The sequence below is a fragment of the Drosophila guanche genome, unplaced genomic scaffold (genome assembly GCF_900245975.1).
Source record: "Drosophila guanche unplaced genomic scaffold, DGUA_6, whole genome shotgun sequence".
NCBI classification, from domain to species: Eukaryota; Metazoa; Arthropoda; class Insecta; order Diptera; family Drosophilidae; genus Drosophila; species Drosophila guanche.
In genome coordinates, this window is record NW_022995743.1 from 8,774,374 (window position 1) to 8,789,909 (window position 15,536).

At 42.3% G+C, this 15,536-nt stretch overlaps 2 protein-coding genes across 2 annotated transcripts; both read right to left on the reverse strand.

Annotated features, from left to right (window-relative positions):
* Positions 1–424: 424 nt before the first annotated feature.
* Positions 425–4,508, reverse strand: LOC117578792. Its single transcript, XM_034264515.1, has 5 exons — positions 2,474–4,508; positions 2,076–2,185; positions 1,487–1,668; positions 1,183–1,423; positions 425–1,103 (listed from the first exon to the last, which is right to left on the reverse strand). The coding sequence occupies exons 1-5, from the start codon at positions 4,454–4,456 to the stop codon at positions 959–961; spliced, it is 2,661 nt and encodes an 886-aa protein (XP_034120406.1). The 5' UTR covers positions 4,457–4,508; the 3' UTR covers positions 425–958.
* Positions 4,509–4,648: 140 nt separating this feature from the next.
* LOC117578795 lies at positions 4,649–15,210 on the reverse strand. Its single transcript, XM_034264517.1, has 3 exons — positions 14,186–15,210; positions 5,321–6,410; positions 4,649–4,674 (listed from the first exon to the last, which is right to left on the reverse strand). Exon 2 carries the CDS (start codon positions 5,964–5,966, stop codon positions 5,460–5,462), a length of 507 nt encoding a protein of 168 aa, XP_034120408.1. The 5' UTR covers positions 5,967–6,410; positions 14,186–15,210; the 3' UTR covers positions 4,649–4,674; positions 5,321–5,459.
* Positions 15,211–15,536: the final 326 nt, after the last annotated feature.

Consider the following 15,536-nt stretch of genomic DNA (forward strand, 5'->3'; position numbering starts at 1 on the left):
AACTAGATTTCAGTGTGCTTTCTCGTGAGTTTCCTCTCCGTTTCTATAAATATGTATTTTTTGTTGTTTCAATAATACTTGAACTTTATATTCATTTCCAAGCAAAACAAGACCTTGTCTGTCGACTCTACTCGTATGTGTTGTGGTTTATAATGGTAAAAAAACGCATTCAAAAATGTTTAATAATTATTCTGAATTGATTTTGTTGTGGATCAGGATCTCTCCATCATAGCCTTGAAATATATTTACTGTTTATATAGTCGATTGGTGTCAAGTTTGAATGTTAGTTTGAAGACAAATGCGCCAAAGACTTACGAGTAGATAATTATGAGTTGTTAGGTCGATTGGAAATTGTCGTTTGTTATTGCATACGTTACTTATGTAGATTGGTTGATTTTGTTGATTATTGGGTGTTCTTTTATTAAGGTTAATTTAATCAATATTCGTACGAAAGTTAAGGCAATTAAATCTAGGCAATATGTTGGTAAATATTTCAGTTTTTTTTGTTTACCATTATAAAGAAGACAATTGAGGGGGACCCGTTTGCACCTGGCAGTGATGCACTGCATTGATATTGATTGAAAATTGAACATTTTGTCTAGACGTGATTAGAACTGGCTTGATTAGTAGTTGCCCTATTGCGGCTATAGAATTATGATGTATGTAAGTATATATAAGGTGTATATATCTATATATATTGTGTATGTTTTGTATGGTGTATAGCTAGAACTATTTTTCAAGTCAATCATTGGGCTTACATGCTAGATAATCTTATGAAATAGGCTTAGTTTCAGTTACAATTCTGCTCGGATTTTATGGCTGCAAGACCATTTGACATAAGAAACTCGATAACATTTAATGCTAATTAGATTAGAAAGATTTGAAGTACCTAGAGCAGTCAAGGTCCTGGCCGAGGCTCAGGCCCAGTCCGCCTTCGGATCATGTCTAATTCATAAATCTAGTGTAAAAGTTGAGCTTTTTTAGTCTCTGAGACATCACTATCACTCTCCTTAGGTGCTTTCTTCTCACAGAACTCGATCATATACGAGCAGACGCCGGAGAGTGCTATAAATATGCCCGCATAGTAGAAGGAGTCGTCCCATCTAAATGAAAAGGCGATAAAAAACAAATCAGTCATGGATTGATTTAGCTACAAAATGCATTCTACTTTTATATACATACCTTCCCACACACTCGTATATAAGCCCCGCTATGGGGGGCCCGGCTATCATGCCCACACCCTGCACCAGCAGCACCAGACCGTAGGCACATGTGAAATCATCCAAATCAACAATACTGACCAGTATGCTGGGCGTAAACGAAAACGAGCTGGCGAAGGTAAACCCGAAGATCACGCACATGGCCATCAGACCATTGTAGCTGGTCATTAGCATCGGCATAAAGAACACAGAGGCTCCGCACACTGTCAACAAAATGCAAGAAGATTGATTAGGAAATTATCCCTTGATCAAAACATTCAACTTACCCAGCATGCAGAGGGAGTAGCATATGTTGATATTCATCCAGGGCTGGTCGCCCACATAGCCCAGTCCTATCATGCCCACCGTTTGGGCAATGCCAATAGCTGATATCAGAACGGCACTCACATTCACATCGTAGTTATATTGCTTCATGTAGTCGGGCAGATACAGATATGGGATGATAAACCTGCGGAACGTGCCCCAAAACGGAGATTAGAAGCGTTATCAGGAAAAGGTTTTCTTTGAACTAATTTTCAACCAGTATCCTTATCGAGATGCCACATTTATGCTCTGAATATGGAGTAGTGTAACCCATGGGTGAACCATCTGTGATCTCATCGATAATATTGATCTTGGGAGTACTCTTCATATATTTTTATTGCTGATCCATTTGTTGCTCATTTATTGTATAACAAAAACATTTTGAACAACTGCCAAAAAGAGCTTTGCGACATCTGCTGGCAACTGTACAATTATGGCGCATTCATCTAAGTATTAATTTTAGCATTTTTCTCTCCTTCGCGCTCTGCGCAGATTCCGAGGCCTTTGCTAATCGGTAGGCTAGGTTAGCGTATGCTTGGGCCGGGTACTTACCAAATGAACAGAAACAGTGTCGAGAGGTTGAAGAGGGCGAACTTCAGGTCGAGAAACATTGAGAAATCAAAGACGGACTTCATTGTATCCACAAAGCTTTCGTACCAGGTCTGTGGAAAGGGAAAGCACACGGAGAACCAACATTTTCTTTAGGGTTTTCTTTTTCTTCTTGTAAATAGAATAATAGGCAAATACGGAAGCCTAAACGGCACCTTATCAGGCGTATAGTACGATGCTTTTATGGTCCAATTATGTACAACGTACACATATAGAGAGAGAGTGAGTGAGTGAGCACGAGTGAGCGCTGATAACTCTCAATAAGTAGCTGAGGCCTTTGGCTGGCTGTTGTCATGCCAAAGCCCACTGATAAGGGACAACCAGGGAATGAGACTACTTACATCTTCCTCTTCCTTGGCGATGGTGGTCATCGAGTTGCGGTAGATGTTGGGGCAGGAGGACGCCCGCAGCCGGTAGCGGTGCGTGTTGAGCATGGCCCCGCGGTAGTGTATGGAATTGCGATGGATTCGCATGTCCTTCAGGAAGTTGGAGTTGCGAATCGAAATGTTGCGGCGCAGATTCGAGCGGTACTGGCTGGGCTTCTTCGACCTGGACAGTCGGCGGATGCCCGTGATGCTGTCGAGACGGGCGCGACGCAGGGCCACCTCATTGTTGGCCGTCTGTTCTCGTTCCGGAATGGCTATCACAGTGGGGCCGGGACGCCGGCCATGGTCCAGCAGGGCGAATGTCTCGTCTTTGTAGTAACAGTGCATGTCCTCGCTGAGGATGTCCACCGAGTTGTGGCGCAGACCATTTACCTTCAGGTTGGAGATAGACGGAGTCGTGTGCTTGGCCATGAAGAGATTTTCGTTGAGCGAGTACCGGGAGCTGGCGTGCTTCTGGGTAAGATAGCCCTCGTCCGAGGAGCGTACCGAGCCGATGGGGCTCGAGCGCTTCTCCGACGGCGACAGGGTCTCGATGGAGGCTAGATAACTCTTCTTGGCCGCTTCCATGGCCTCCTGCGCTATTCCGCCCATTAGGGTGTCGTCCGGCGAGCCAATGATGGCCGTAGACGGAGGATATCCACCCGCTCCCGACGACATGGACAGCAGATTTTCACGCGACGGCGCCTCCACACCCTCCTTGTGCCTGAGGGAACGCCGACTCAGGCTCTTCACCTCACATATGCTGTCCAGCTCCTGGATGCTCAGAAATGTCGGCAGAAACATCTCGCTGCGATAACGCTTGAGGCTCGTGTCCAAGGGATCGTCAATTTGCTGGTTGGCTTCCGTGTTGTTCTTCGTCACAAGGCTGTCCAGGACAGCCTCCTTGGTGATGCCCGTGTCCAGCAGCTTCTTGATCTCCTCCAGGCACACGCTCGAGTTGGAGAAGGTGGTCACGCTCTGGGAGCGGCTCTCCAGGCGGTTCTCCTCGATCAGCCAGTCGGGGTCCCGCATCAAAGCACCGCAGACACAGGCATTCAGCATGGTGCCACCCAGGATGAGAGTGGCTCCACGCCACCCGTACGACTCGATGAGGTATGAGGTGAGACGGGCGTAAACAAACGTTCCGATGCCCGTGCCCGAGGCTCCGATGCCGGTGGCAAAGGTCCGCTTCTTGTCAAACCAGAAGGCAATGGAGACGACGGCAGTGACATAGCCAATGCCCAGTCCCAGGCCCGAGATAATTCCAAACGTCACCATCAGCATCTCGATGGAGTTGCAGAAGGCGGACATGGCGAACCCCACAGCGGACACAAAGCCCCCTATGATGGTCATCTTGCGGCATCCGTACTTGTCCACCAGATTCGACCAGATAGGCCCCATCAGCAGGGGAACGGAGAAGAACAGTGACGAGATCCAGGCCGTCTTAGAGGTGGACTGCCCAAAGTACTCCAGCAGCTCCGCATTGATCAGGCCAAAGGAGAAGGACAGACCGTCCGCTATCAGAGAGACCACCAGGGAGGCGAACACCACCACCCAGCCGTAGCCGCCGTCGGGCATCTTCGGGGTCTTCTTCTCCGTCGAACTGGAGTCTATCGAGTCGCCCGACTCGTTCGATATCAGCCGCTTGCGCTTCTTCACCTGGCTTCCGTTCATCAGGCAGGTGAGGTTCCCCTCCCCGTCGATGGCTATGATGCTCGTGCGCACCACACGACTGTGTCCGGCCTCGTCGGCCAGCTCCTCCGCTGACAGATTGCAGAAGGTCACCTCCGGGAACAGGTCGTGCTTGATGGCACGGTTCAGTGGTGTATTAGCCGGGGCCGGCACCGGGCTCTCTGGCAGCACTTGATAGGCTCCCCCATTCTGCTCGCTGTTGTTGTTGGCCGCCTCCGCACTGTTATTGTTGGAGGAGACGCTGGGAGCCGTTGTGGGCTTGGCCATGATTAGGCCTCGATAGATAAGTGCTACTTAAGTGTTTCGGTTTTGGTATTTGTTTTTGGGCTAATTTGTTGCGTTCTAAGAGTAGAAAATCTCTGTAAAAAATGTTGCACTTTCTAGAAAAAGCAATTATTGGGATTTGAACACGCTTAGTTGCATTTCAGCATTGATTTCAGTTGAATTTTCTTCCTTTTCTTCCAGTTTTCTTGCAGTGCAGTGTGCTGTTGGGGGGCGGGAAAACAGTAATTATTTTAGCTTAATTTTTAAATAAATACAAATCTGCATCCCCTTCCGATTTACAATAATAATAAAAAGTACAACAACAAGAACTACTAGGTGAATACATTTCGTTTATAAAATCGCGCAGAAACTGGCATTTTCGTCACTTGGCATTTACCCCATACGAGCGGATCCGTTAATCGCCTTCAACTTGACCTCAAAGAAAATACTAGTATCTGAGCAGAAATTAAGCGAGAGAGAGATAGAGAGAGAGAGAGAGAGAGAGAGTGTGCCTGGGGAGAGCATGCCCATTGAGTATGTCAAAGAAAACAGCTGATCCCCGAACATAATAATAAACAAAACGGGGAAAAAATAAATAATAATTCAATTTGTGGACTGGTTTTGGGGGTTTGTTTGAGTGGCTAATTTTAGCCCCTGACATACATACAAATGTACGTGTGTATTTAAGTACAAACTTACAGACTTTATCTCCTATATTTTTGAGGTGGATAGCCAGACACACTCAATGAGAGGTTGGGGGGAACCGGACAGACACAAAAGCAGTTACTGAAAGCTCAATTGGATGCTAGCTAGCATGAAAAACACTATTTAAAGGGGTTTTTGTCAAGGGTTTTTGGGTTGTCTTACCTTTTATCCTGCAAAAGCCACATGCACACTGATCCGACCCTGGGGCAACAGGAGAACCTAGAAGCGTACCAAAACTGTGATCGAACGTTGCACTTTAGTATTTCCAGCACTGTTTTCCACTGTCACTATTTATTTGTGTTTACACACTGCGAATACGAGTACGAGTATTATTGCCGCCAATTAATTCACCATAATTGCACAGATCTTCAGTTATATTCAGTTCGCTGAGGGTGTAGCGACTATGTTTTAAGGGTTTATTGAGGGCGGCGGTTCGCTGGAGGATTCTTAGGCGCGGATCGCGTGGTATATAGTGGAGAAACACTTTGTTCGATTTGCTGCTGTTGTTGTAAGTACGAGGATTGTTGTTCTGGCTCTTGTCGCACGATTTTGATGCGGCAGCTCCTGTTGCAGCTCCTGCGGCGGATGTCGTTTTGCTGGCACGATAAAATGACTTGAACCGAATGTCATTCATTAAGAACGTTAGGGGGCTTATCACTGGCCAACGGAGAATATATTGAACAATAACTGATGGCAACTGTGGCTGCTTGCTACCGATGCTGTTGCTGTTGCTGCTGCTGATGATGTTGCTGTTGCTCTTGTGGCAGTTGTGGTTGCCAGTGAACAGTTTATGCCTTGGCACCTTCATGCGGGGGAAACCAAACAACACTTTTCGATGCCAATAAAAAGGAACTTTGCAACAGCAAAACAAAACAAAATAAGAAAACTAAGGGGAACGCCTATGAATGATGCCTGGGTTCTGCTTCTGCTTCTGCAGCTGCTGCTGCTCCTGTGGCAGGTGGGTGCACGTTGCCTCTCCTGCTCTGCTCTGCTCTGCTCTGCACTCCACTCCACTCCACACTCCTCTGGTGAGGCCACGTGGGGGGTTTAACGCGTGTCAAGTGCGCGGCGCACAGTGCGGGGGCGGACGGGCGAACATATCGACGGCGTTTCTTTCAGTTCTGTGCTGGATGTCGTATGCTGAACAAAACTTAAATATTATGTAACTCAATCGCTACTTTTTCTGCTGCGTTTAGGCGTGATGATGATTTATGGTTTATGGCTCTCGATTAGCTGCCAATGCTGATTGATGCTGCAAGAAGAGAGAATGAACAGAGAGTTAGTCGAGATTCTACGGATGAATGTCTTTAATTGGAGCACATCGCTTTCGATACGACAGCAATAGCAGGGCAAAGGCACAACACATAATAAATTCGACAAATGGCGCCGCCACATCACCCACACATAAATTACCATACAAATATATGCATGTACATATGGTACTCTCCTTATATCAAGCAATTCCAACTCGTGAATTGCCAAACAATGCAAAACAGATTTTTCGAGTGTTTCATTCATTTGGACACATGACAGCGTCGAATGCCTGAAGCGGCAGGGTAGATGATGCTCAGTTGTGTACCTTGGAAAAGCCATACACAGGCTAGTATCGACAAGAAAACTTTATAACATATCTGATATCTGATAGGAGTTTCTATCTGTATCCTAACCCGAGCAAAAGTCAGCTCAGTTTTCCATTTGAATGTCACTTCCTTAGTTATTTGGCACAGATTAGACACACAATTCTGCAGCCATTCATTGCTTTGGCTATTGCACATTGACCAACTTAATGGGGCCCCTCTGAGGATTGCCAAGTTCAACGCTCGATAGGCGCGAGTGATTAAAAAAATCGTATATTACCGTACCCAAGTAGACAATATGCAGGCGGAACAGAGCGGAGCAGGGAAGAAGAAAGAGCTGACTAAATGGAACGGGACAAAATGAGAAATAACGTACGTAAACAAGAAACGACTGCGCGTATTTTTTGATTGCTGAGATTTTCAGTGCTAAAAAAAGACGAACCGTCTGATTTCCGACTTTAGCTAGACAACGAAATTGTCCTCTTATCAGAAATCAAATTCGAATCTCTAGTGTATGTATGTATGTACGTTGAAATCGTATAACTACAAGTAGAACAGTATGTCTTTTTGGTTGAACTGCTGGGTGATGGGTACACTGGTAATAGTTGCCGCTGGCTTATCTTTACAATATAATTGACAGAAACATTGTGGCATGTGATAAGCTCAGAGATTTGATAACGATATGGAGATAAAGGGAGAGGGAGAGTGCTGTGTCCAACTGACTTTACAATTACATATATTATCCGTGATCCGAAACGACACGGTCACGTGATGGATCCCTACGGATCTCTCAGTCTTTCATAGATCACATATTCATATCTTCGACTTACATTTTCGACTCAAACAATATCACAATTAATTCAACATTTTCTGCATTTTCAGCACATGCGCCTGTTTGTATGCCACACTTTCGAAATGCACTTCTGTTCTCTGACTGAGCACTTTCACTTTGTAAAGCAAATCATGCTTGAAACTTAAGACCCACATCTTGTTTAGTGTATATCAACTCAAACACAACACAACAACAGGCCAAGCCAAGACAAAGAAAATAAAATAAAAACTTGTAAGTTACGATGATGATGCCCACAAAAAGAACAACAACAACAACGAGCACAATTTGTAAAGTTGAACTCGGAATTGGACCCGGGTTTGACCGTCGTCGTTGTTGTCCGAGCGACGGAACAGAAATGGGCCTGAGATTGAGACGGGCGCAAATCAGAATGGATTGGAACGGAATGATATGGAAAGGAACGGAACGAAACGGCGACAAGGCTGCCGAGTAATCTGTAATCGCGGCAATCGTTTGCCTTAATCTAATAAATTTCTTATCAAAGCGCGTCGTTGCTTATAGTATTTAACATTTTTTCTGTATAAATGTACATACATATGTATGTACATAAGCACGCGTTGTCGTCTGTCAACTTGAACAGTCTCTTGTGAGGCGGAGCTCTCCGTCGGGTCTCTTTTGGCATGCGTAGATCTACAGATTGATATAGATGTATGCATGCATGTATGTATGTACATGCATATCAACATGTGTAGTTAAAAACTTTTATATTTATATGTATACAAATCAAGTCAATCATGCCACTGAGGGTAATTGGTATTCTAGTAGTTGGAAAAGCAGAGTATCCGACAGCAACCCTGAGGAATTAGATTTATAAAGATATTTGATTATCTTGGGAAACTTTAAGCAAACTAAATTAATTTGTGGGCCCATTACATTAACCAAATATATTCTATAGCTAATTAATTTTAGTGCAACAATTAAATTCAAATAAATACGAGTGTACAATGGGAAAGCATAGAAAATGCACTCGAAATATCAATAGAGCTCTTGAATAGTTAAGTTTTATTAGCTCATTAAGCTGGATTCGCTTTGATTTAGTGTCATTTTTAGTTTTAAGCCACACAGTTAAATAAGTTGGAAAAGATCCAAGCTTTGTACGTACTCTAATTATTTTATGATATTTTAGAGATAAAGTGCACTAAAGATCCTACGACACGGGGGCTTCGTAAATTCTAGCCAGTCGTTAATTGTGAGGTAATTTTAGAGCTAGACGACGGGGTTTTAGCGATAATTTTTATGGACCCAATTGTGATAATGGATTCTTTCGTGGCCGGAATTTTAGTTTGATGCTGACCTAGGGTTTTTGCTCTGATTATAATATTGCTATATGAGGGGGTTCTATAACTCTAGTTTAGGCTGGGGAAATTATCCAAGAAATTGCGCATTAAATAGTGTTTGCATTGTACCTCAGGGAATATATATCATCCAAGGGAACCAACAAAATTGATTTAATTTAATTGTGCTGGTGAGTCGCCTTCATGTTTTAATTGAAAGACTCAAACAAATTGATTGAGCCATCTGGAATCAGGGACAAGCCCATCACCTTGAATTGAATTGTATTGCTGCGCTTTCTCATCAGCTACAAGTATTTTCCAACCCGGGAACCCACCGAACACACAACCCTGACCTTGCTAAAGTGTTTGTTTAGTTTAAGAAAAAAATAAGCAGAAATGCGTCTCCTAATGGCATGTAATGTATGACATCCCCACGTCCATTGAGAGCTCAGGAGCACTCACTGCAGTCTCAAAGTAATCCGATAAAGAGACAGAAGCAGAGACAAGCGACCGGCTCCCATCCTCTTTATTTTCGATTTGCTGTGCTCAGTCGCTTTCTCTCCTGCCAACGGCTAAGGTGACGTGTGTAATTGATAGTGGGGTGCAGCGCCAAGGTGTATTTTAATGTAGACCCTAAATTGCGACTGTTTTGAGCAGACCTGGGTGTACGCCTCACCCTATATTAATGCACCTTGCAGTGCACACCTTCCGTCCGGCTCACTCTCACGCATCGTAGGTGTCAGCTTTTAATTGATTTGCGGTATTTACGTTTTGTTTGCGGCTGTCAATTGAATTGTGTGTGAGTGGGTGTGCATCACCAGCCGCAACCCCAAAGCCCCGTTTCTGTTGCACTTGTCGTTGAAGAGGATTTAAGGCTTGATTCCCCTTCTCAGCCGTTTGCCAAATTGGCCAAATGACATCCCAGGGTCGAAAACTATTAATAATGTACAGAATGTGTGTGCATATATGAATATTTTTGTTGTTGGAAAGAATTCCATATTGAAAATATTGATTTTCTACATAATGCTAAGTGACTTGTGTTTCATATGGGGCTGACAGTGCAGTCCAAAGTTTTTAATCTCTTTATCGCATCCGCCCCACTTCAACTTGACAGCTTACGTCACCGAAAAACATGTTGACTAAGCCAAAGAAGAGAAAAATTACAAGAGCGGCAAACTTGTGCATTGCATACACAGACAAAAAGGTGTCACCGTAGTAAGTGACACACCATGCACACACACACACACTGGCACACCACACCTGCGGCATCCTTTCATGTTTCATGTCGAGGACTCGGGCTCAAGGGACATCAGCAAAAAATGTATGACGTGCATATAAAAACAGCATTTCCACACACACCCCCCCCCCCCATACACACACACATACACTAAAACAATATTTACTACAGTTACCGTTAGTACTGTTTTTGTAAGCTAAAGGATTGTGTATGCTTTTTGCCTTAAACTTGACTAACTTAGCGGTCAAAAATGAAAAAAGGAAAGAAGGAAAACCGCCAGAAAATAAGGTTTTATATTGATTTTTTTCTCTCTTGCTGCTCTGAGGGATATATTTTTGCTGTGTAGTATGAGTGTGTGCTTGTTTGAGAGGAGGACATGCATACTAAGTGAGATTTACAGTTAATAGTTGTCCTTTTTTTTTATCTCATTTTCTATGTTTTGTGGGAAAAACCACTGTAGAGCTGGTGTTGAAGTTTCTCTGAGTCCCACACATTAATCCATAATAACACATACATAAACTAATTAGAAAATAATTAACTTTGTCAGGGGAAAAAATAATTGGTTAAATTATGAAACGCAATTTCTCGTCTTCTCTTGTCAGGCTTAAAGCAGAAAGGAATTCACGAACAAAAAAACAAAAAGAGCCGGACCAAGACAAATGCCTTTGTTGTGCCCATATTTTGGTGTTCACCTCGTTTGGGTTTGAAAAGGGCAAACTTTACGCTGGACGGAGCGCACTTTCAGCTGTGCGTGTAAACAATCCTCAAGGCTGAGTGTTTTTTTGCTTTCTAATTTCTGCTCTTGACATGGAGTCACACAGCCCATGCAAAGTGCAAAATGCAAATTAGAAAAACAACTAATATAACTTAAGGTACATATATAAATTCAACCACTCATGCATACATAACGTCTATATTTGGGTGGTGCAATGCAACTCTAGAAAATTCTAGAATTCTATGAATTAAAATTGAAACTAAAATGAATGAATAATTCATCTCATCGATCATTTCTGCCCCAACAATAATTTAATTAGGTATTTCAGCATACACATTTCTGTGATTGGTGAGATGCGAGTGAGTCTAGAGAAAATTCATTTTTAAAATTCACTTTTTTTTTTTGGCTTGATTTATAGATAAGCCATAAAGGACATTTTACTCGGGATGTTCATACACATATACAATGTACGTACATAATTATATATACATAAATTTCCCTTCGCGTCAAGCTAGCCAAAGTGAAATCTGGCACTGTCTGCTGCCTGCGGAGGGGCTTGGGGTTTGTTTGTTTGTTTTTGCCAAGTTTTGTGTCGCTGCTCATGTGACAGCTCGAAATGAACGAATCGTTTCGTTGTTTTGCTCTTAATTGCCACTCCACTTACCCGGCAAATGTATACGCTGGCGATAAATTCGTTTCGTTAGTGTTTTCGCTGTTAAGGCATTCGCATTCGTTTTCCATTTCAAACCATAAACAAATCAACCGCAAAACACGAGTAATAATCAATTAGGAGAAACTCTGTAGAAGGTCGAGCGGTCGGGGTTTGCATTTCCTGTTGCTCTTCGATCTAATATTCTGTGGTGGTGTTTATGTTGTTGCGGCTCACTCGAAACTGAAACTACGAATGACGGTGCGTTCGTTTTCCATTTGTTCCTTCTTCATAATTTGTATTCCATATCTTTCCATATCTTGCTCAGACTCCTTTATTTCTCGTTCTCCCTTTCCTGTTTGGAGTTTACAGTTTCAATGTGTCTTCCCTTCTACTAATACTTTGTATTCCCTCTCCCTCTTCTGCCCTTTACTCTTCTGTTTTGTTTGTACGGGGGTTCGTGACGCAATGGAAATTTACCAGTTTTACCAGAGAGATCATTAAATTCAATGGCATGTCTTCAGCTCTTTTGTGTGTACAATCCTCCCCTTCCCATATGGAGTGCATAAATACCAGGAATACTTTTTGTTTATTTCAGCTGTGGTAGGAATGTTCTGGAAAGCTATTTGTGATATGTTGCTTACTTTACAACTCGGCTGGACATAAATTTCATACAAATTATTCCAATTGGCTGACCGTAGAGCAGTCGTGGCCTGTGTTAGTTATTCATTCTTTCCTCTAATGAAATAAATTAATGGTTACAGTTTGAAAGCTAAGCCAAGTTGAAGGTTCATTCTACCACAAAAGATGAATGCCTAAATTGCATGCTGCATTAAGTTGGAAGGTTACGAACAGAGGCACGCTACAGGCATAAGCTACAAAATGCAAATGGAATTGCAATCAGTAATGTTCAAGAACTGTTGCTCTATTCCATATGCATGTGAATCGATAGTATACATATATGTATGTTGTTCATATGTACAACATATGTAAACCAAATGGAAACAATCAAGCAATTTATTCAGCTTTGACAGTAGATATGACTAACAAACAACATTCATACTTCCTCGAATGATGTGATTTAAGCTCTTCCAATATTTGATATGCCCACACGCAATACGAATATGAGGGACGGGACGCATTAGATAAGATAAAATAAGTTATTTTACTTAAAACAAAACAATAAATACTGTGGTTGTTCACATGACTGCAGAATACAGCTTAATTTATGGCAAATGTACATTTTAGTGCCACAACTATAGAGAGTATATCTTCTTCAAAGATTACTCCTTTTGGGTAATTAATAGAATCAATTGACCTGCTTCTCATTCGTAATCTGCGTGTTTGTAATGATTATCGCCATTAGCTATAATTAGCACAATTTGTGCCTGAAGTTCCCCCTCCGCTGGCGACAGGTTGGAACCGGTTCTTGGGTATATTTTTATTTTTTGCTCGATTTGCACGCAATCAGCTGGTTTGCTCTTTGCTACCTTTAACATTCGCTGCTGACACACATTGTCTGACAGACAAATGCAAAAAAAACAACATGCCAGAATAATATTAAATGCACAAAGGCCTTACCGGTTCGTTAGAACTGCTACTGCCGCACCGAAGCGATGGACGCTGATTGGTGGGATGGCATTCGCATTTGCTTATTTACATGTAGTACATATAAACACACGTACGTATGTACGTATAATGTTAGGAGTATGTCAGTTTGAGGTCAATGGCTTCGTAGAATCAGATACATATGTACATACGAAAGTTCATATCCAACTCTAAGCAAATTTCGACTTCCAAATGCACAAATCGAGAGCTCAAGGACGGCAGACAAGAGAATGGTTTTCGATTACAGTAAATCAAATTTGCTGAGCCATAAAGCCACGAAAAGTACAAACAAAATCGACCAAAAACTGAAGCCCAACAAATGTCTGCCCCATGTCCCATCATTCCAAAGGGACTATCACCATGCATGAGTGGACAACTGAAGGGAGGCAAACACAAAGGCAATAAAACCCAAATGAGTGGTAGAGCAAAACGGCGGCGTGTGTAGGTTTCGTTTGGGAGGGTAGGAGGTAGAAAGAGGAAAAATCCAAAAACTGTGTTAGGGCCTACCAACAGCATCTCTGTTTTTGATTTATGCCTCCCACACTCTTTCGGCTTATGTTAATTTAGCCACGAAGGATAACAGAGGTGCTTTGCCAGAAATTTTAAAGCTGTTATTGTCACGCATGAGTTCTATCTGTGGCAGCAATAAGGTACTAAAATCTTTAATGTTGAAACTCACAAGTCAAAGTACAAACGTTCTTTTTTATCAGAGCCTGCTGAGTCAGTTCATTGAAGACACGTACCTTGCACGCAGTGCAACTCTCAGCATAATAATTTATGAATATAATTCTGTTTGAAAAGTTTGTGGGGGCTCTGCCAATAAATAAATGTCTGTATAATGCTTTCGGCAGTCGTGCCCAATTGGATTTAAATATATACACACTTTGCTGACCTATAAATAGACAACACACACTCGATCACACTCGTAGACGCAGACATTTCATAAAGATAAACAAATGAATTATTGTTAACTCATTGCGCCTCAAAATAAAAAGCAAAGCAAACAAAATATGAACTTATTTATCAGAGACCATAAGACCTGGGTGATATCTTGAAATATTTATCAATAGGCCAGCAATGAGGTCAATAAACATTCAAAATCTAAAACGTTTCTTACCTGAGTACTTTTTTAAGTTGAATTGATAGTGAAAGCTCTTCTGGAGTCGTGTGTTTAGATTACAACCATTTTATTTTAATTGTGATCTTTCGTCATTTATGCCGTTTACATTGGAAGGTTGAATGATTATTTTTGGTGTACTTGTTGTTGAAGTGCGGGGCGGTGCCGCGGTGCAGGTGAGTCTTTAAATAAACCAAATAAGCGCGCTCTCTCCCCTTCTTCTATGCTTTTTTTGTCGTTCCTCTTGCGTCAATGATTCTGTTTGCCGTTGTTTTATAAATTTTTCCCTCTGTTTCCCTCTGCACAGTGGAACGAATATTTGTGCGGCGCGTGTCAAATACGGCACTGTCTCTGAATTATAATTTCGCGTCGAGCGCTTTAATGTCAATGCTGAATGACTTTTTATTACTGATTGTATGATATTGCACAACACATTGGAAGCACCTTTGTTGGAGTGTTTCTGTAGCTGGTTTGACAGGGATAGTTTCTGGAGAGCTGAGGGACTTCGCTGGAGTTTCACTCTGCGTGAGTTTCGCCTTTCTTCGTAGCACCCCAAACTCTGGGGGGGAAGTACGCGTTTGGCTATGGACAACAATACCACCAAACAACGGCACAAGTTGACCAGAAAGTGTGGTGCTGTCGGCGCTCAGAATAAACAACTGTTACAACACACACACACGCACAAAAAATATAAGTACAAATAATATGTACATATGAACGTATGCAGACAACGGAATAAAAAGTTGATGTTTTTGGCACTGCTAACCGATTCGCATTTAATTGATTAAATCAAACGTTTCGGTGAGAGCTAAACGCAAAATTGGTGCGAAGGGTGCGTTCAAATATTCAGATTATCGAATTTTTCCCTTAGCAACTAAAAACTCTCTAAATCTGTTTTCCGAATACCCAAAGTTCTTGAAAACACCGATTGATAAAAACACTTTTCATTCAATTCACCGCACGCTTTTTCCTGTCTTTTGTTTTAAAAAATTGCGTACAAAACAGCGCTCTCGACACGTTCAACTTGGAAATAGAGGTGGAGAACTCTATCGATGGCACTATCGGTACTATCGATGGTTGGACTCTATCGAACCAGCCCTCTATCGATGGTTTAAAGTCTCGATAGTGGTCGATAGTTCACATCACTGAACTCAATTTTTGCAAGTTACAAAAAAAAACAAATTCCCGCCAAAGGTTGGTTTAGGCTGGTGTCCAGCACTACAAAAACAAACAATTTCTGAGGTTCGCCACCTCAACTTTGAAATCAGTGTGACTGCGGTGTATCGATACAAAATGCGGCCTGACCTTTAGAAATATACCGCAATATACCAGAAAGTTGTTATAATATTCC